Genomic DNA, 20,691 nt, shown 5'->3' on the forward strand with positions numbered 1-20,691 from the left:
ATGTCATAATATACCCGTAATGCATCGGCTCTAAAAGGACAGGCGGATGGAGAATTCCAGCAGGTATGTCAGTGTGCGTAGTGTGCACGTAGAGGGACGTCTAGCTACGAACCGCGGCTTCTAGCGGGAAGCCGAGGGCGGCTATCCACAAGCCCATTGCTTTGGATCGACGGCTTTGTTAATAATAGCCAGGCCAGCTGGCTTCAGAATACATCAAAGTCGTACCACTTCGCCGTCATGGCGGCATCCCGTGCCAATTTGACAACCTGTAACGTCGTCTCTCCATCGTGTGGTAGCACGCGCTCCATTTAAAACACAAGACGTCGTAGCACAGTGGCTGGGAGGCGCGCCACTCTTGTAAAATATCCCAAAAAAATCAAAGACATTTCTGCCTGTGAATCTTTTTGGAATAAGCTGCCCATGTCTGCCCATATCCGTCCATGTCTGTCCATGTCTGCCCATGTCTGCCGATGCCATTTCTCGCCTGCGTGCACCGAACCGGCCTGAGCTGGTCAGTACGCTGCATGCACCCTCGTCCTGCACGGTTGCATGTTCCCCTCCAGCCTCGAGCCATGGAGATGACGATGGCCGGGACCCAATCAGCCAGCATCGCGAAAACGGCCAGATGAGCTCGCTCGCAGCAGGCCAAAGGGTGGTCTCCTTTCCCTCACCGCTTGAAGCGCTGCAAGCCCAGCGGGAGCATCACACCTAATCGATGCGCCGGCCAATCGCGGCTGGGTGAATGCCCGCCCGTGCCTGGCCGACGTGCAAGTCAGAAGCCGTCAAGCTCAAGTCAGAAGACTCGCAAGCCATAAGCCGGCGTGCGCCCAATAGCAAGCCCTAGACCGGCTGCACTGGTGCCCCTCCACGCCCTGGCCTCGCGCCGAGCACGGGCGACTCGGGGGCAGAAGAGAGCAACCTGCACGGCTGTTGGTGCAGCAGAAGCGTCGTGTTTCAGCTTTGTGCGCTGCATTCACAAAGTCCCACAAAGCCCACAAGAACACTAGACGCCATGTTGCGGGCGCCGCCAAATGAGCTTTGGCGGACCTTGAGCTAAACACGACTTGGTAACAAAGACCTGTCATCGCGGCGGGAGCATTGATATCGGGGACGAGGGCCTGGCCACCGGGCTCTGAGGGCGTGGGTTCCTGCATTTAGGCACTGGCCGAGTATCGCTTGAGTTGACCCTTGGGGTAAAGGCGTTGCGCTTTCATATACCTTGCTCCCATGCACGAGCACATCTTCATCTATAACCCTGCAATAAAGCCGCCGGACTCGCCAGGACCGCCGAGGACCATCTACTTGACGGAAAAGCGCATCCAGATCGCCCAGCACCTCGCCAGCCAGCATCTTGCGAGCCGATCTGCTCCTTCAATGGCGGCAGCTCCTCGTCAAAGTCGCACCCTCCAGCAACTGTGTTTGAAGTGCTGAGCTGTTCCCGGTGCTGGGAGCTGACGGGACCAGCCAGACGTGACTATACCTAGCCGGCGTCTATTCTCCCACGCAACCCCATACGAAACACAACTCCTATCTCCACCTCTGTCTGAAGTTGCAGAGGGGTCCAATCTGGACAACCACTCAGCCGGTCTAAGCTGGTTTGAGCCAGCATTACATCGGCAAGGTCATGCTGCAGGGTCGCTATGGATCCTCCGCGCATGGAGAAGACAGCGCAACAACCTCAACTTCAACCTCGACCTCTAGCAAACAGAGCTCTTCTTCCTCAACTCTCGCCGACAGCATTAGGGCCCTGCGCGACTCTACCAACTCCAGACCAAACATCCTCCCATCCCGACCTGATCCACGAGGAAGCCGGCGCAAGCCAATCCCCAGTCCTTTGCAGCAGTCAAGTCAGACGGCCTTTTCAGCTGTAGACGACGGTAAACCCCATTCGCCGCGCTCGCCTTACTACACCCCCTCGCCCTATCAAGATCAACCACGCTCTCCTCGGGAGAGGTTGGACGCTCTCTTGGCTACGGAGGACCTGGGTCGCAGCTCGGAAGAAGTCATCGGAACCTTACCGCTACCTTCCTATACCACTGATAGAGGCGGAAACATTCCTGCAAAAGTATCCTCGTATGCCCAGGTCCGAAACTTTTCCGCGCCCATCTCATCCTCCACTGGCTTCTCTCCTCCATCCTCTCCAACAGCCATGNTCCCTCCATCGCGACCAAATCGACCGGATCCTCGACCTGCAGTACCTCGGAACCCATCCATAGACTCAGCCGTCTCCTCGATATCCTCCAACGCCTCTCAGTCATACAGGTCGAATACATCGCACTCATACAAATCTTCGCAGGATAACACCACATCTACCAACCCGCCCGACATGACAAGTCTCATAATTGCTGCAGGCTCCCCAGAAGCTGCCCTGCTTGCTTTGTGGAAGGAGAAGCAAAGCGCTTCGAATCACAACGCTCAATTGTGGCGGCTGGTGGAAAAGCAGCGGGCAATGATATTGGGACTGAATAAGGATTTAGAGAGGGCACTGAAAGAAAAAGAGCGCTATCGAAAGAAACTAAAAGATCATCTTTCGCAGGTACCACCATTGCCTTATGCTGCCCAGAAGTCAGAAAATGCCGTGGAACGTGAGCAGAGCCAATCGCCAGCTCTTAGCGAGAGACAAGATGAGACCTCGAATCGCAGTAACAGTGCGCAGGAGGAGAAAGAACACAAATCATCTGCACCAACTCAGGAGTCTAGTACGACACGCTCTTACGCTGATTCCGAACTTGCCACTTCTCCGATCAAGCCTGCTGAGTCCGTTTCAAATCAAGGCTCTTCGAAGGGTACTTCTCCAACCGACTTCTCAGTGAAGCCAATCGACCCTAGTGATAAGGCATTAGCATTAAACCTTTTGCCTTCACAATCTCCTACCTCTCCATCTGCATCGCAGCAAAACATTTCCGTCGAGGAATACATGTCTCCGAATATCCCGGCTCCCTCCATGTCTCCACTAAGGTCACACACGAAAACCCCATCGTTATCTCTCACGCAAGCAACACCTGTCATCGGAGGCGGAGGATTCCAGAATCAAAATGAAAAGCAATCACAACCGCTGAGGAAAGCACCTCCGGCACCGTTAGATCTCTCCGCGCCGAACAAGACAAGTACACATTTGCATCAGTCGGCGCCGGGAGAGCACTCGGATTCTGATTACGATGATATAATAGAGGTAGATGAAATACCAATATTTGATAGGGGTAGAAGGAAGACTCGAGAAGAAGATGATCGTATACGGGAGGCTCTTGTCCAAAAAGACCAGGAAGCACGGAGCAGGTCGAAGAAGAAGAAGAGCAAGAGCAAGAGCAAACCACCGGCGGAAGGCTCTTCTCCGATCGAAGAGAAGAAGGCAATAAATGAACCTCCACCGACTCCTGGTTTCAGTCCTACCCAGAGAGTTGGCTTGCCTAGTTCTCCTCGCCTTCCCCCAGCTGCCGGTTCAATTAACGCCTTGCTAAGCCCAGTAAACTCAGAAGGCTTTATGGTGACCCAGAGAAGCCTTATTTCCCCCCCTCTTATGAGCCCTGGCCTGCCGATGAGCCCAAGGCCTGGAGATAGACCGCTCGGGTCACCATTGCCAAGAACGCCAAAGCAGTCTTTGGCTTCTCCTCCAATGTCTCCACGAACTGGAATGCCACTTTCTCCACGAGCCCCTCGACACCCAATCCCACTCCCGCCCAACACGCCCCTCTCGTTCACATCACCTCATCTGGCTCGAGCGGAAGTGCATGCGCAGCAAGTGAACCAACAAAGCTCTATGGGAGATCGTCTGAAACCGCCGTCCACTCAACACAGCCCAGATACGGATTCCCCGGCTACTGGTCATGGAGAGCTTCCAGGCCCAGAACAAATATATCGTGGCTTAGTGTCGGACCAATATCCAGGACTCCTTTTACCACCTAACGCGTTGCCTTCAATTGATGTGAAGGTATACTCTTCTCGGCTTAGGCCATCCCGCAACAGCATCCTGATGCCCAAACAGCAAGAAGAGGATCCAGTCTTTATTTTGGCAATCTACGCTCGTTCTGATGGGAAGCAACTCTGGCGTGTAGAAAAGACAATTGTGGCTCTTCCAAATTTGGATCAGCAGTTGAGGTCTCTTTGCGAGTTCCAAGGCAAGCTTCCTGACCGAAGCCTGTTCAGTGGACATGCGCCAGCTAAGATCGATGCCCGAAGGGCAGCATTGAACAGCTACTTTGATATTATGCTCGATACCTTTATGGACGAGAGAGCAGCTTTGGTGGTGTGCGACTTCTTCTCTACCGATGTTATCGGAGCTCCGGTCGACGATCCGCACTCAAGTCCAGACTCTGCCGTGGCACCAGCCGCATCGTCTATTATCAAAGGGAAGGGAAGAAAAGAGGGCTATCTGACCAAGCGTGGGAAGAATTTTGGTGGTTGGAAAGCTCGATACTTTATTCTCGAAGGCCCGGAGTTCAGGTACTACGAGGGTGTTGGCGGGGCCCATCTTGGTACCATCAAACTTCAAAATGCACAGATTGGCAAACAATCACAGCAGCAGTCGAGCCAGTCTCCATCGCGACGCGATGATGATGCTGAGAATCAGTACCGACACGCCTTCCTCATTCTCGAGCCGAAACGGAAGGACTCCTCGAGCTTGGTGCGTCATGTGCTGTGTGCAGAGAGCGATGAAGAAAGAGACGAATGGGTTGAAGCATTGCTGCAGCATGTTGATTACCACGAGGAGAATCAGACTACTCCTGTAGAGAAAGAACTAGGTTCCGGTCGGGGTCTGGCGTTTCCGAAGGGAATTCAAGACATTGGCCGGTCAAAGAGAAAAGAGAGCCCTGAGTCAGAGAAACCGGAATACCTTCAAGGGGTCAATTATGATGATACTATTGCTGCTGAGGCGCCGGTTCGCGGCCCTCCATATCGAGAAGGTGCTTCCTATTCTCCCCAAAATTCAGCATTCTTGGGCGAGGGCCACACTAGCAATCATCCATCGATATCCGCTCCTACTAATGCCGTTGTAATCCAAAATGCTGAATTTTGGGGTAACAAGCCACTATCGATGGCTGGCGTAAGAGACAAAAAGCGGAGCATTTTTGGTTTCAGAGGAAGATCCTCCTCTGATCTCGCCCAGGGTCAGCCAATAAATCAACAGCTTGGGGGTACTCAAAACCGAGTGGTCTTTGGCATTCCACTTATAGAAGCTGTTGAATGCTCGCAACCTGTTGGTGTGGATGTCATGCTTCCGGCTGTCGTCTATCGGTGCTTGGAATACCTCAAAGCCCGGAATGCTGCAAGAGAAGAAGGCATGTTTAGGTTGAGCGGCTCTAACATTACTATCAAGGCTCTCAAAGACCGGTTCAACACTGAAGGCGATATCAAACTTCTTGATGGGCAGTATTACGATGTTCATGCCGTGGCATCTCTGCTTAAGCTTTATCTGCGCGAACTGCCAGCGTCAATTCTCACGAGAGAGCTACATCTTGATTTCCTCAAAGTTCTCGGTAAGTTTTAACTCCCATAAATTTCGGGCGTGTGAGCTGATTGGCATAGACCTTGATGGAAGAGAGAAGAAGATTGCAGCTTTCAATGTTCTTGTTCATAAACTGCCTAGAGTGAACTGTGAATTGATACAGGCCATCTCTTCCTTCCTTATCGACATCATCAACAATGCAGATGTCAATAAAATGACGGTCAGGAATGTCGGCATAATCTTTGCTCCAACTCTGAACATTCCTGCCCCTCTGATCTCCATGTTCTTGACCGACTATACTGAAATCTTTGGGACAGCTATTGAAGAAGCAAACTCTCCCATCCACGAAATTACCGTCACGGCTCCTGCTCTAAGTTCTGAGGCCATCCGCTCTCCGCGCAGGCAAATGTTCTCTGATATCCCAACGCCTGCCTATAACCAGACATCGTTCCAGCAGGCCATTGCCTTCAGTCCCGGGCTTCAACAAAATTCAGGTTATGATACTGGCTTCATCCCCCTGCAACCTAGCTATGACGCCCCTGTCTATAATCAACAGCAGATGCAAGGGGAGGGTTTTGGCAGCCTTAATGGTGTGCTTCATCCCGCAAACTCCCGAGAGGCGAAGCAGAAACGTCGAGAAAGTGGCATACTTCTTGCTAACATGGGTTTGGGCGGGCAACGGAAGGGTTCGATGCCGCGGCTTAGAGACGAAGCAGGCATGGTGCAAGAGGAAAGCGCCTTCGAATAAGACTGAAATTGGAAATATGCCTGTCACCTCTAGAAACCGCTCAACTGCTGGAAAAGAAGAGGAGTGGTGAATGCAAGGAGTAAAATAGAATACGCGATGGTGTTGCTTGGATTAAGAACGATTTTCGATGGTTCGACATACCTCGGGGTTTTTCTCGCGAATGAGAAATATATTACTACCACCCACTCCTTCCACGACCTTCCGCACCACATCCCTTCTCTGGGCTCTTCATATCTTCCTCTACTGCTTTAATAAGTTGTACGAGCTCGGGACCGGTTCCGCGGGTCACACATACACACATACACACATACATCTTCACTTACCCTTGTACAAAGTAATGTCTCGTCTGGCACCTTTTTTTTTCTCTTTGTTCTATTTCTATCCGGCGTTCTAGGCCCGAGCATTCTCGCTAGTCATGACGGGGGGAGGGTTTTGATTTCCTAGTCCGCATTTCTGCATCCACTACTCTCGCTTTGACTTGTTCGCGGCTCGGGTTCTCACCTGAGATCATTTCTTTCGGTTCTTGGTTGTCGTTTTGGAGCACTCACTCCCATGTTGTTGGTTGTTGGTTGCTGGCTGTGGTTTGATTCACGTTTATCTTTGCTCCTGGACATGGAGCAACACGAAAGGGACTGGGCAAATTTTTTTTTTTGAGATGATGATTGAATTGAATTGAATCGAATTGATAGGACGTCATATGTATGTAGGCATGTCTTCGGGTGGGATATAATCATAAATACTCTTCATCGAATGCTCAAAAGATGTTACGAGGTGGTGATTGTCACTCAGCAAGTGCCACAGCGACGCATAACGGTCTCGCAAATCGTATCCTGGAATTAGTCCAAGCAAGGGCTCCCCGATGCAACGCGTGGGACTTGCTTGGCTCGCTTACACCAGCTTAGTCGCCGGGAATCTGGGGGAATTTATTTCCGCAACGCTAATTGGACGGAAATGTGCAACTCCTGCATTTTGCGGTGACCAGACGAGACTCCCGATTCTCCTGACTCCCTACCACGGCCACCTCTCTTTCAGCTTGTTGCCTGTTCGTATCAGCGCCAATAACCCTGCCAACAGGAAATTCTATTTACGGATCTGCTGCAGCTCAACACAACCCCCAGGTCCTGTTGCTCTACATATGCGCCTCGCTATTTTACAAGGAAGCCTCTTTTTTTACGAATCAGAAATCATCCCATCTCTGGCGTTGCTCACCTAGACCCATCTCATGGATGGTTTTCTGTTGAGTCAGGGCTGTGGCTCAAGCTATCAAGCGGTGTTTTTCTGACCCGCGAAGGGCGCTGGTCTTCATCTCCACCGTTTTGTGTGGCGTGGTTCCAAGACTGGTTATGGGTCCAATTAAGCGACGGATTTTGCTTAGATCCACAACCAAGCCAGGGCAAGTAGGCCGTGCACCATGCTAGCGGCCAATTACCTCGACGATCATTTGCTCACGGGCCTCTGGAAAGCCGCTTTGTTCTCACAGGAAATTCTTGTGGCTCTGCAACACGAAGATGCGGGCATCCACTACTATTTGATATGGGATGCCTGGGCTTGATATGACCCCCTGGGGCCGTTTGTGGGTAGTCTTAGGAGGTTGGTGGGCGTGAAGGGGCTGGATATTTAAACAAAGGGCTTGGTCTCTCTTCTTGATCTTTCTCTTTCTTTCCCTGCAGCAGCTCTTCTGTCAACACTTCGACTTCTTTAGAGGATATTTTATCTCCTGTCACTCCTTACCATAAACCCTTCAAACATATATACTTTTTTAATACCAAACATCACTTTCACCACCTAGTCGCAATGTCTGACCAAAAGGCCGCCGGAGGTCCCATCGATAACCGTGATATCGATGACTGGAAGAACCGCTTCAACAAGACCATGGCCAACACTGACAAGTTCACTGCGCCATCCCCTGCTGGTGCTCGCCCATGGGGCACTGACTTTTTCTCCTGCTTCGCGCCCGTCGATCTCTGTACGTGATTTCCACAGCTCTCCAGTGAAGCTGGAATTGTGATGTGCCGCTAACAATCCGATGCAGGCCTGATCACCTGCTGCGTTCCCTGCGTGACCTTCGGCAAGACCCACCACCGCACGCGCAAGAACGGCAACATGGAGGGTTACGAGCCAATCAACACTTCGGTAAGCAATTTTGTTTTTTTATTTTCTCCTGGCCAAGGTCGGGTCATCACCGACGTTTTCTTGGCAATTCCTCAGCCCAGCTCACTCAGCCCTATCATCTCGCCTTGTGCGGCCTGGCCTTGTCTCGCCCTGCCCCTGAATCACACTCGCTGACTCTGCCTCCCATGCGCTAGTGCCTCGCCTTCTGGGCCTCATCCTGTTTCGGCCTTCACTGGGTCCTGCAGTCGATGCAAATGCAGGATATCCGCGAGAAGTACAACCTAGAGGGCTCCTGCATTGTTGATATCGCCAAGTCGTGCTGCTGTGGCTGCTGTGCGCTGATCCAGGCTGAGAAGGAGAGCGAGCTCCGCGAGAAGGAGAAGGGCGTCGTGTCCAGCCAGTACGCCAACGAGCAGATGGTTGCCCAGCCGCATTAGAGTGGATCAGTGAGACTGCGTTAGCGAGTGAGACGAATTTTATGGGGGAATTGGAGAATCGATGTGGAGGAATGTGGTGGCAGTGCTGGTGGAGATACGGACTGGGTGGACACTAGTTTTCTTTTGTATTGGTCGCGTATGGTATATTTGTGTATGCTTGGAGCTCGATACCCTACGTAATTTCCTTCGTAGTATGCACAGAATGTGGAAAAAGCTCTTTCAGGAGTATTTTACCCTGCTTAAACTTCTCCGATGCACACCGTGTTCATTGGTCTATGGATCGTAATTACACATCATATGACACCTAAAAGCCGTCATGATCGTGTTTCCCACAGCACGCGTCCGAAAACCCAGCGCACCGACCTTTCCCAAATATGCTTAACAAATATGCCGCACGATATGCCGCACGCTATGCGAGTAAATAAGATACCGGACCCCGCAGCCAAATTTTCGAACACAAAGACAACAGAAACTTCGAACTTCTAACCTCCAAACCCGCGTCTGAACCAATATTAAACCAATTGAGAGCGTTCCCACGATCGTCCCGTCCCATATTTGTATAGAACATAAAATCTGAAGGAGGTTGGCGTCGTTACGACATAAAGCGTGGTAGTTTCTCTGCACACCGAGGGACGACATCAGAATACAAATCTCTACAATGAAACCCGATGATGCACCAGTTAGGCGCGTCGGAAGAGAAGTCGAGACATACTGCTGAAAAGACTCCCTGGCTTTGCTTTCCCCTCGTCCTCATCCTCACTGCTGCTACTGCTGTCGTCGCTGCTGTCGTCACTGTCGCTGTCCAGAGCGCCGTTCACGCCATTCAGCCGCATGGTGCCCGGGTTTATGGGCTTCGGTGGTCCTTGTTTCGCTGGCGCGGCGCGCACTTGCTCGAGCTGCTGTTTGAGAGTGGGGAATTTGGAGAGCACGGCGCGGCTTTTGGTAGGGACGGCTGAAGAGGTAGCGCGGCCTGCTGCCGATGAAAGTGGGGCTTGGGATTGTACGGCAGGTGGCGAGGACAGCTTCATAAGGCCAGAGGCTCGGGGAAGGCTCTGCGATGATTCCTGACTGGAGTTGCTGGAATCGCTGGAGTCGCTGGAGGTGCTTGGGGTAGGGCTCGGGTCTTTTTCTTCAACATGCAGCTCCGGAGGAGAAGAGGGAGGAGCTGGGTCGTCATCCTCCATCTCTACGTCTTCGTTTGGCGGTTCTTGCACCCTAGTTGTAGTTTGCCGAGCATCTTGTCCTTGCTCTGGAGATTGGCTCATTTCTGGAGATTCGTCATTACTAGATGTTGAGCCTTCGGATGGTGTGTGAGAGACGTAGCGAGCAGGGGCTCGAGTGGTTGGTGTAGAAGAGGGTGAGGGCTCTGGAGAGTCCTTCATCCTGCTGGAATCCGACTCCGACTCTGAATTAGATTGGTCTGCCTCTGGCGATGCCTTCTCAGGTTCCTTGGTCTCCTGCATAGCTTCTGCAAGCTCAACCGGTTTTGGAGTGTCGATCTCATCTAGATCATCCGAACCGGACTCATCTGGTCGTGACGACTCGGACCTTTCTTTAGATAGCTGTCTTTGTTCAGTTTCATATCTCATCTGAGCCGCTTGAACTTCCTCAGAGGTCTGTCTTTCTTCGGATAACTCTTCGAGTTCTAAAATGTCATTTCGATTGGGGACACTAGTTTGATTGAATAATAATACCTCCTCACGTCCATCTTCTTTTTGTGCACTTATAACAGGATGAAGTTGATCCACGTTCACAGGTGATGTAGGTTTTTCAATTGCTAGTAGGCGTTCCTTAGTATTTTGTGCTCCTAAAGTTTCAGCTAACAGTTTCCGCTTGGCTTCTTGTGCCTTTTCCTCTTTCGCCGTCATTGAAGGTCCTGGCTTTACCTCGTTAGGTTGGGATTCGGATTCGTCTGAAGAATACATGAATTCATCACTGTCGGAGGATATAGCAATCGCCTCTTCACTGGGCGCAGGTTTAGGAGGGGATAGCCGGATCAACTTTTCTTTTCCTTTGTCCCGTGGAAATCCTAATAGTGTCTGCCGCATCGCTGGGGTGATATTTGGAGTGATCGTCTTTCTTAGTTGCGAACTTCCAAGTTGCGAAGGTGTTTCGGATTGTTTACGGTTGGGAGGCACAGTATTCTTCGCGTCGTGAGTGGGTAGAGAGAGTTTCCTCTTACTACGACGTAGTGGGTGCTCAGAATACGCGTCGGGTAGCTGAGATTGTGGATCGCTTTTTTCTTGAGGTGATGATTTAGCCCGTGAGGCGTTCCCAGCAGCCTCTGGTGAAGATTTTTCGAAGTCTGGCAAAGGTACTTCTGCTCCTTGGATCACTGGGTGAAATCTTTCTGTAGATGCTATTCCCAGTGCGTCATTATGTGTTTTGTTGGCTTTCGTGCTGGAAGCTTGCCCTCCAGTCTTTCTAGCTGGCTGCTTCAATATTCCAGTAGGACTTGTAGCTTTTTGGATATTGGATAATCCTGTTTGGCCTTTCTTTTCCAAAGACTCTAATTCAGTGCTGAAAGAGACCGACCGCCTGACAGAGCCCTGGACCGAAGATGCCTGATCAGATAAAGCAAAGGAGGCCTCTTCGACTGGAGTCACTATATTCCTCTCGTTATTGAGCTGTTTGCTAGGCACCAATACGATGACGGAACTCTCTTTTGCATTTTTGCGCCGATTTAACCGGGCAACCTTTTCATTCATGGTAGGTGGAGTTATTGGTGCCCGGAATGTTTGAATGGTTTCCTGAGCTTTGCCTTCAGCCTCTTGAGCTCTTCTTTGATCGACTTTTTTCCTGAGCTCCTCGATTTTAGCCAGTCTTGCCTGTTTTTCATCTGAGTCCATTAGCGGCGATGTCGTCGCTGCATTCGATTCTGGCCTAGAATTAGCTGATGGTGGCGCCTTTACACTTGTGGAAGCTTGTGTTTGACGCTGCTTCTCATTAGATTCCTCTCTAGCTTTCCTTGATGGTGTTTCCCGCGTCTTCGTTGCTGCTGTATCTGTCAATTTCCTAGAACGCGTTGCTCGACCCTTTTTCGTTGAATTTGTATCTGGCCCGACCGATGAACGTAATCTTGTTCTCTTTGATTCTGGCATCTGCTTCACTACTGAAACCTTGGCGCTGTCTTGTGATCCAAACGATGTCTCCTCTCTCAGTCTCCTCCGCTCTTCAGATTCCCTTAATCGTAAGTCTCTCTCAGAAGACTTCCGCTCAGCCTCATTCGCTTCCTTCTGCGAAAAATGCTCTGCTAGGATCGCCTCCGTTTTCCTGGATTTGTTAGCTTTAATTTGGCGAGTTATGCAAGCTTCTCGCCTTTTATCCGCCAATTCTTTTTCCTTTTCTTTTGCATTCCTTTTCTCATCATACTCCCTCTGTTTCCCAGCACTTGGCGATTTCGTTTTACGGCTTGTTGTCAGCTTAGCACTTTCGGAGTGCTGTGTGTTCGAGTTATCTTCAATAGGTGTTTGCTTCTCGGCATTTCGGGGGTTCGAGGGGTGTTTCGGGCTTGGCATTTTGTATGACCTCTTTAAAGGCCTCTTCAAGGTTGATGAACCCTCGACGCTTTTACTACTTGGGGAATTGCCGTTCGAGGTAGCATTGTTTTCGACTGCCTCGCTAGATGTTGTCTTGGGGCTCTGACCTAGATCTGGGTTTTCTCCTCTACTCCGACGTCTCTCCCTCATGATATGCAGCAGCTTCGTTGCATGCATTGGAGATCCACTACGTGCATTTTCAATTGTCTTCAAGGTAGGCGTAACTACAGGACGCGCTTGATCTTGAGGAGACGGTCTGATTAGCCCCTCTTCAGCTCTTTCGCCATTGGTAAGCGAGGGAGCAATGGTATTGGACATTTGGGCGCTAGTTGGAGGAGACTGTAGGGTGTAAGTCGGATGGGCCTTGGTCTGGCGCGTTCTTGGCGTCCGGGGATGGCGACCATAGGTCCTCAAACGTTTAGTCCTTCTATTCATGATACTAGTTTCCTCGTCCGGCGACTCAATGTCCTCATACACGTCCACTCGTTGCGCGTTTAGAATCCCGAATGTGGGCGATGTGGTTGTTTCCAGATATTCTGGGGTGGAAGCATTGGACGAATAAGGATTTGAAGGCAATCGAGGCTCTCCAAACTTCGGTCGGAGTCGGTTTGCCACGTCTTGACTTGATTGATCGATATCCACTGCGCCATCCACGTCTTCATCACCACCTACACCATGAAGGTCCTCACGCTCAGCATGGTCAGTGACAGGTGCAGCTTGGGCACTATGTGGCGTACTCTTGTGAACTGCAGTTGATTGGTGAGCCCGCAATTTTGACGCCGGAAGAGAAGGCTTAATGAATGTAATTGGAGCGCTTGTTAGAACTGTGTCGCTGGCGCCGAGAAGTGGACTACTTTGATAATGCCTACTGGATTCAGGGATTTGTTGCACAGATTGCCCTTCCGGTTCTGGTGATTCGCTCTTAGGAGGCTCCTCGAAGCTCGGATTTCCACTACCTTCTGCACCTGGTTGAGAATCTTCTACGACGATAACTGAAGAACCAGACCCAGACCCAGACCCTCGGTGACGATCGTGGTTTTCAAGACTCCCTTTATTGCTGACTTCAAAATTCCTCGCCACAACATCTCGTTCACGAGAGTGAACCGGTCGGTCTGGATGAAGGTCCTCTATGGGAGTACCGTAACGTTGCTCCTCAATACGCCGTCTCTTGTTCCCACCGGATTGTTGAATCTCAAGAAGTCTCTTATGCGCGTTCGCCGGCCGTAGATTGGAAGTGACTGGTACTGAAATATCGCGACCGATTGAGGCTTGGATCACTTGAATTATAATCTTCTCTTGGTCCTTTTCGCCCCCGAAAATGGCACCCACCGTGTCGCTCAAATCCAAATCGCAGTCATATCCATCCTGTATTTTCTTGATCATAAAGTCCCTAAATAGCATTCGTAAGAACATATCTAAAGGAGCGGAGAAGAAGCTCAGGCGTCAAGCCGCAGCGCTGGGTGTGGACTCACGCTGCTTGTGCGGGAGTGAGGTAGTTCCTTTTGTACCTTTCCTCCACGAGTGTCCATATCTGTTCGAAGGTTTGCTCAGGTCTCACCGGTAGAGTGAACTTATTGGGCTTCCTTGGGGTGATAGGGATGCTACTATATGCGGCGAGTGAATTTGCGGGGCCTTTGGAGAGAGGCAGGACCTGCACAATTAATCGCATAGTTATTAACCGCGAGGCCGAGATTCAATGGTGTCGTTATGACATATGGATTGCTGAGCAAAACGACGGGAATAGCGAGGAAATCGAGGTTTCATAATGAAGGGAGGGCGTTGTGGTGGGTAGAGCTCTAGTGGAGAGCTCTTGGTGAATCTTCGAAGTGAAGGCGGAGATTTTCCGAAGTAGCCTCACGATTTTGGTTTCATGCGCCTTTGAAGCTGCATAGTCAAGACACTGCTCTGCTCGATGACTTTAAATATTTTCCTATTGTGTGGACATCTCAATATAAGTATTAACATGAAATATGTTATTAGACATTTTCAATCAGGTAGTGGAGGATTTCAGCACAACAAAAGAGCATAGTAAAACACGACCACGTGGAGTCGTGATTCCGCGTCAAGCGAGCAGCCAATAGTTCCAACGACATCCCTGGCTGTGCATCCGCACAAGATCATCGAAGTACGCCTAGGGGTGGGACACACCCTAGCAACTTGGAAAAGGCCAAATCCAACGTTGGATATAGCAACTGATCTAGGAAAAGCTAATTTTCACTTAGGTCTTTAGGAAACTCCTAAGCCAACGGCTACGGCCAAGCCTGCCAAACGCAAACGCAAGGTATGACCCGAATTTATCTAGATCGAAAATTGGTCTACATATACTAATATGCTTAGGAGCGCTCTATATCACCTAAAACCCCTTCCAATATTGGAGCGAGACGTCAAAGCCAACGTAAATGCTTGAACTTCGAAAACCCGAATACTGCCTCTGTTACACATCGATAAGAAAGTTATTCAACGGCATACTCCTGCGGATTTGAAGGCGAAAATCGCCAAGCCAAGTCACCTATCTGCATACCGCGCTCTTCTGGTAGTTCGAGGAGATATGAAGGAAAGCACTCCCTACAACGAGATTAAGCAGGAGATATTTGCGAGGTGGACTAGCTTGCCAGCAGATGAACAAAACGTCTGGAAGACAAGCTATCGCAATCTTCTCAATGGAGACCTAGGGATGTTGGCTCCTAGTCAGCCAGTAGATCATATACCTACGTCGCCACCTTCTGATTCAGGGACGACCCATTCTCCAGACATAGGCGAATTTCTGGATGTAACTAATCGCGATACAAGTAGTATGGGATATCATGAGTCCTTCAGCGACCACTAAGATTCAGACAAAGCTGCAGAGACCCCTGAAAGCTTTGAGGATAAGGTATCTTATGAAAGCATTGAAAACAACTAGGAAGGCGAGGGTAGCCAAACATCTATCCAGTAAAACAGGAAGCAAAGATTAGTCTACCAGATCTGTGTCAAGGCTGCTTCGATACTTCCAGATGCCGTACGGCCTGACTCTAGGAGCGATCTCCAGCATATGGGTTCTTCGCTTTTGCTTTATGTACATAAAATCGGACTAACGGACCGCCAGCCTCAAAAACTATGTTTTGGTGAAGGAGTGGGAGACATTATCAGAGTGGAGGTAGCTACCTAACGCTCGACGATGAATATGACTTGAGAGACATTGAAATTATCTGGAGACTGATAGAGCCTATAATCTAACTTACAAGAAGTTGTGCTACATTTGCTTATCAGCACTAACTTCTGATAGGAAAGTTTTCGGTATTCGTTTTGTGTGTTATCCCTTGCAACGTTGATTTGAGGGTGCCGGTTACGTTGCTTGTGGACTAAATTCCTAGCGCGCACACGTGAGCTGCTCGCCCCATAGTAATTTAGTACGTAAGCACCATCGCGCGCATGACGCGTCGGAAATCAAAACAAACACCTTTGCTGTCGCTTTCAAATTTGAAGCTTTTCGACTCTATACAAATTGCTATCGCCATTGAATCTACGGTGTAATTCGCAATGCCTCGCAGATGCGCGCCCGCCGGTCCTCCCCATACTGCTACTGCCGCCAGCGCCCACCCGATCCTCCATACACCTAACAATATAGCCGGTTGGCGGCGTGCGTTCTTTACTCTCTAGCAGGACCTTCATTTAAGCGTCGAGCAGTTTAACCAGCTCTGGCCATATACAACAAACTAGTGGTCCAATTAGGGCAAAACGTATAACAAGCATTCCGTCCACTATATCTTTAAATGTCGCTTCTGGCGCGAGCAGCAGCTGCAAAGTATAGGGGAAGGTATTCGTTCGCGCTCGACTCGAGTAGCCAACCCATGCGGCATGGTATATAAGGTGGTATACAATAGCTTACTACCGTCAGCGGCGAGGTATGGAAGGCTGGTAGGAATTCGAGCGCGAATCTGGCCTTAAGGTGGAGGAGATTCGAATCGAGCGACTGGCGAAGCATCAATGCGGGTTTTATTAGCCCAAATGTAGTAGTCAGCTCTGCATGTTAGTTTGGCAACAATAAGGACGAATAAAACACCGTAGATTCGATGGCGATGGCAATTTGTAGAGTCGAAAAGCTTCAAAATTGAAGGTGACAGTAAGGTGTTTTGATTTCCGACGCGTCATGCGCGCGATGGTGCTTACGTACTAAATTACTATGGGGCGAGCAGCTCACGTGTGCGCGCTAGGAATTTAGTCCACAAGCAACGTAACCGGCACCGATTTGAGTCCTATTCTTATCGATAAGCCCCAGCCATTAGATCATTAGGATCTTAGAGCCGTGATGAGGAATATGAAACTCTGACAAAGGGCTTGAAGGCAGCCGCCAAGGCTCCGGAGATAGTTCTTTTGCTACGAGTTGGAGGAACGACGTATTTGGTAGGTTGGACGATATTAGGATCAAGAAAGGCACGATTACAAGGCATGGTGGTTAACCAATCTATACTACCCGCGAAGCTTTCTGATTCTGGTGTTCCGCACGGACTACATGCAGCAGGACATGGGATAGGTGCGGTGTAACGCCTAGGCGACTGTGCACTGGATGAGGGCAAAAATATATTTACCCCGCAACTGTGTCTGTTAGCACCAGTCTCTGCAAAAAGCTACGGGAATTGAGACGGCGGATGCCACTGATGTGAGCCCCAATCATGTGGCGTAGCTGTTTTGCGTAAAGTCCCCTAGATAGCCCCGTCTGTAGCTGCGCCGCATTCAGGCTACCTCCAAGGTTAACATACTATGCTTGGGGGTCCAACAGAGTAGCAACTTCTAGAAATTTTTATTGAAAGCAAAGCGCAGATTAGAGTTATACTCGACTCCATGAATAGACCGGTAGCTGCGAATAAGGCGGTGGATCACGATCTCCATAAGTTCACAATGGCAAACAAGAAGCGTAAGGTATGAATGTCTTAGTGTGTCCCATACCCTCTCTCGCACGGCTTCTAAATGACACTGTAGCATCCTTCCCATGCTGCTTGATGCTTACTTTTCTTAGGCGCGGTCAGTGTCACCAGCTTCATCCGGACTATCTCGCAACAGGCGTGCAAGACACAGCGAAAATCCCGTCTCCGGGTGGGATGGGCATAGGTACGACAAAGCACAGAGTGTTGGGTTTCCACCTAGTACCCCAAGCAACCCCTTATTTAGAGGAGATGCGGATCCATATTTCCCTCCAAATGCGGATGCTGCTATCACGACCTTTTCAGGAGAGATGGATTTCCGCCTCAAGTATTTATGCCAAGCAGATCCAACCGAAGCCGATGATTTGTATAAAGAAGCTGTGCAGGGTCTTGTCAACATCACGGTTCCGCCCAATATCTTGAATCAGCTCTGTCAAGATACTATTATCGCCCAAATGCGAGGGCTCGGGGCACCTCAGGACAAGATTGACAGAGTTTGCGAGCTTATCCGACGTGAAATGATTTTTAAAATATCGTGGCTTTTAGCAAATGAGATGAATACCGTCGAAAAGGTAGAGCGGGGACTCGCTACCGTTATTGCAGCAACAAGTCGCCTTCATGCAAACAAGTTCGACCATGAGGTTTTTGATGACATTGCGAAGGGATTTGAGAACCTCCGGAATCAATTGTCAGGGTTGCAAACCGACAACCTTGCATCCGGTGCAAGTATCCGAATGCTTGCTACTGAGCAATGCTCCAGACGCCTAGCGAACACCGAGCTTGAGAGCGAGGGGAAAACTATCCCCTCAAATGAGGTCAATGGCACAAATGAAGACCAAAGACATCTCTATAAGAATGATCAATCCTGGAATAGGGGCTATAAATCTAAAGTTAACGCTAGACGAGTGAGTACAAAGCAAAAGATACTCAAACAATCTTCAGAACAAAATACTAAAATTTCTCCGCAGACAGCGTCGGCAGGGTCTCATTTCCCTAGAGTCTCCGGAGATGGAAGCCACTGTTCTGATTCCGACAGTATATACGGGAGCGTGAACGGAGAAGCAATGATACATGTCTTAGAACGCACTGTTAGAGTCTCTAAGGCTTCAAGTCTAACGACAATTTTCAATGAAGAATCTGGGCCTGAAAGCAACGATGCTAAAAAAGCAAATATACAAATGAAGAAGACGCTCTTGCGGAGTCTTACGGAGTCGCCGACTCCCTGTGTAGATCTCTTATACGGCACCGACCCTCTTCCATTAATGGATACGGAGGCAGCGGTGCGAAAGATCATGGATGAAATTGACATACGCTTTGAAAACAAGGTGAATATCCTATTGGCTATATTGAGTATACCTCTAACGTGGGGCCAGTTACCTAGTCTAAATCGTCGGAACAAACGCGGAAAGCTTTGCCCCTTTACTCTTAAACAGATATTACATACGCTTCGTAACCAATTGAATACCTTACCAAACTCAGAGAGGGCCCGTTCGAGCATGGAAAAGATCCTACAGCCACTAATATGTATGAATCCTCGCTGCTTCAAGGAACTTGGATCATGCCCTTTCCTCTTCCCGAAGATGATGCAGGTTGGTTTAATTTCGATCAGATTGTGGTGTTAGGGGATCGGAAGCTAATTCTCTAAAGGATGTTACACCCGTCTTAGATTTACTTCATCCTAATTGCCCTGAGTGCTGCCCTGATAACGAAATCTCTATTATGGACCATATCATATTGGCCATTCAAACTAGAGAAATTAAAATGGTAAGTTCAAGTTTATCAGCACCCATATGATTGATACAAATTGCCCAAGCAAACCTACCCCTCAGGAGCAGCTCATAAGGTCCTTTGGATGCCACCGATGGCACACTGGTTTTTATATGAGTAGCTCGGATCCTATCCCCATCTTTTTTCGTTAATTCCATGTAATACTCTAACACTCTAAAGGAGCCGGACAATGTCATCATCGATAATAGTAATTACAACAGAATGACCGACGGAATGAAGAGAACTTTGTCCGGGGCATTTAAGACAACCTGTGAGGCCGACGGTACCCGCTGGTTGCTTGAGACCAAATTGCGTATGTTAGTTTTCAAAAACAGAAGCCGTTTCCCTGAACTCGAGCAGTCTACTTTGGGGAGAGAATGGATAGCTGTGTCAGGTTGCAAATGGTAGGCGCGTGATTTATGAATCAGCGTAATGAGATGCGAGACGATATGGAGCTTAGGAGTTGTTCGCCTATATTTTTGTTCTTTGTTTTGGCAAGGTGTTATGGCGGTCTGGTGAAATTAAGGCGGGGCGTGTCTCTGATTTGGCTAGAGTTCTGAGGGTTGTTGTCCATTGGGTTGGGCAGAGTAAATAGGTAGTTGTCCGTATGAGTGGTAGTGATCATAATCTTGAAATGTTGCGGGAACCGGCGGCATTCATAACCTATACTGCCTCCAACCTTAACAAACCAGTAGCTCCACCTGAACTTGATATTGTAGCGAATTTAGAGGAAGAATTCAATTGACTCCGAATCTGCTATCTCATGAGATAGAAAAGGCAAAGCCGCGCCATTCCCGTGAGAGGTGTTCTTTCGTAATGCACAATTCCCCCGCAACAGCAGCCTTATATATCCACCACATTTACCTCAGCCTCCTAGCCTCACGTTCGGACTCGAGTAAGCAAAGGATGTCGTTTTCGCGGACTAGCCAAGAGTTAGTCTCACGTATTCCTTTTATATGACATCCATCCATTAGAATATTCGTACCTGGACCCTTGACGTTTCGAATGATGCTTCTCGTTGTGTCATCCATGAACTCAACGCGCACCTGCGTGACACCACCACGGGAGCCTGTTGTCTGTCAGAACAGCTATTTATATTCCCTTCGCTTGAATTGTGTCGTCTCAAGATTTTGAATTCGAGGGATTGCGCCACGTACCAGTACGTCCGAGAACTATTGAATTTCGTCAGTGTTTGCATCCGAATAAGTGAGTTTCATTATATGACATACCGCGAGTCACCTTGACGAGCTTGACGGGGACTTTAGTAGCATCCATGTTTGCGAACTGCGGGTCGTTAGTCTAATAACCAGAAGCGAAATCGTATAAGCAGACAGTTTAGTGATTTAAGATGCGATTTATTTCCTGGTTGTTTGGTTCGGAGTTCGCAATTCGCAGATGCGGGTGTGGAGGAGCAGAGGTCGATGGTGGAAGTCTTGTCTTGCTGGTCGTCAAAATGGCTGTGCGAGAGTCGTTCAGCCTCAAAATCAAGCGAAGTTTTGTGCCGCTCGTCGCCGCCTCGCCTCGGCCCAAAAAGTTCGCTGACTTCGACCTCTAGGGAATTATGCACGGCTTCCCTCGCACGCTACTGATTGGCACATATCCCAAATCGTCCGCATATCGGACAACCACCACCACCCTCCTCCATGATTTTTTCCCCTTTTGCCATATCCGTTGCTTCCGGTCTAAAATTGAGATATTAAAATCTTCTACAGCATCTTCGCCCAGACATTTCCCCACGTGCATA

General features: G+C 49.5%; 5 protein-coding genes across 5 annotated transcripts; 3 read left to right on the forward strand and 2 right to left on the reverse strand.

The window, feature by feature from the left end:
- Positions 1-1,624: 1,624 nt before the first annotated feature.
- K441DRAFT_685845 (RhoGAP-domain-containing protein) lies at positions 1,625-6,191 on the forward strand (the record flags this gene model as incomplete). Its single annotated transcript, XM_067651928.1, has 2 exons — positions 1,625-5,474; positions 5,524-6,191. The coding sequence occupies 2 exons, from the start codon at positions 1,625-1,627 to the stop codon at positions 6,189-6,191; spliced, it is 4,518 nt and encodes a 1,505-aa protein (XP_067506302.1).
- Positions 6,192-7,970: 1,779 nt separating this feature from the next.
- On the forward strand, positions 7,971-8,849 carry K441DRAFT_656813 (PLAC8-domain-containing protein). Its single transcript, XM_067648072.1, has 3 exons — positions 7,971-8,157; positions 8,224-8,324; positions 8,498-8,849. The coding sequence occupies exons 1-3, from the start codon at positions 7,986-7,988 to the stop codon at positions 8,738-8,740; spliced, it is 516 nt and encodes a 171-aa protein (XP_067506303.1). The 5' UTR covers positions 7,971-7,985; the 3' UTR covers positions 8,741-8,849.
- A 6,992-nt stretch (positions 8,850-15,841) lies between these two features.
- Positions 15,842-16,311, reverse strand: K441DRAFT_656820 (uncharacterized protein). The gene has a single exon (XM_067648073.1). The coding sequence runs from the start codon at positions 16,241-16,243 to the stop codon at positions 16,028-16,030; it is 216 nt and encodes a 71-aa protein (XP_067506304.1). The 5' UTR covers positions 16,244-16,311; the 3' UTR covers positions 15,842-16,027.
- A 551-nt stretch (positions 16,312-16,862) lies between these two features.
- K441DRAFT_41003 (uncharacterized protein) lies at positions 16,863-19,649 on the forward strand. The gene is made up of 6 exons (XM_067641506.1): positions 16,863-17,178; positions 17,276-18,085; positions 18,149-18,505; positions 18,554-18,769; positions 18,828-18,944; positions 19,128-19,649. The coding sequence occupies exons 1-6, from the start codon at positions 17,101-17,103 to the stop codon at positions 19,353-19,355; spliced, it is 1,806 nt and encodes a 601-aa protein (XP_067506305.1). The 5' UTR covers positions 16,863-17,100; the 3' UTR covers positions 19,356-19,649.
- A 158-nt stretch (positions 19,650-19,807) lies between these two features.
- On the reverse strand, positions 19,808-20,222 carry K441DRAFT_551224 (40S ribosomal protein eS28; the record flags this gene model as incomplete). Its single annotated transcript, XM_067643088.1, has 4 exons — positions 19,808-19,869; positions 19,933-20,016; positions 20,105-20,119; positions 20,177-20,222. 4 exons carry the CDS (start codon positions 20,220-20,222, stop codon positions 19,808-19,810), a joined length of 207 nt encoding a protein of 68 aa, XP_067506306.1.
- Positions 20,223-20,691: the final 469 nt, after the last annotated feature.

The sequence above is a fragment of the Cenococcum geophilum genome (genome assembly GCF_001692895.1).
Source record: "Cenococcum geophilum 1.58 unplaced genomic scaffold K441scaffold_12, whole genome shotgun sequence".
Classification (NCBI taxonomy): domain Eukaryota; kingdom Fungi; phylum Ascomycota; class Dothideomycetes; order Gloniales; family Gloniaceae; genus Cenococcum; species Cenococcum geophilum.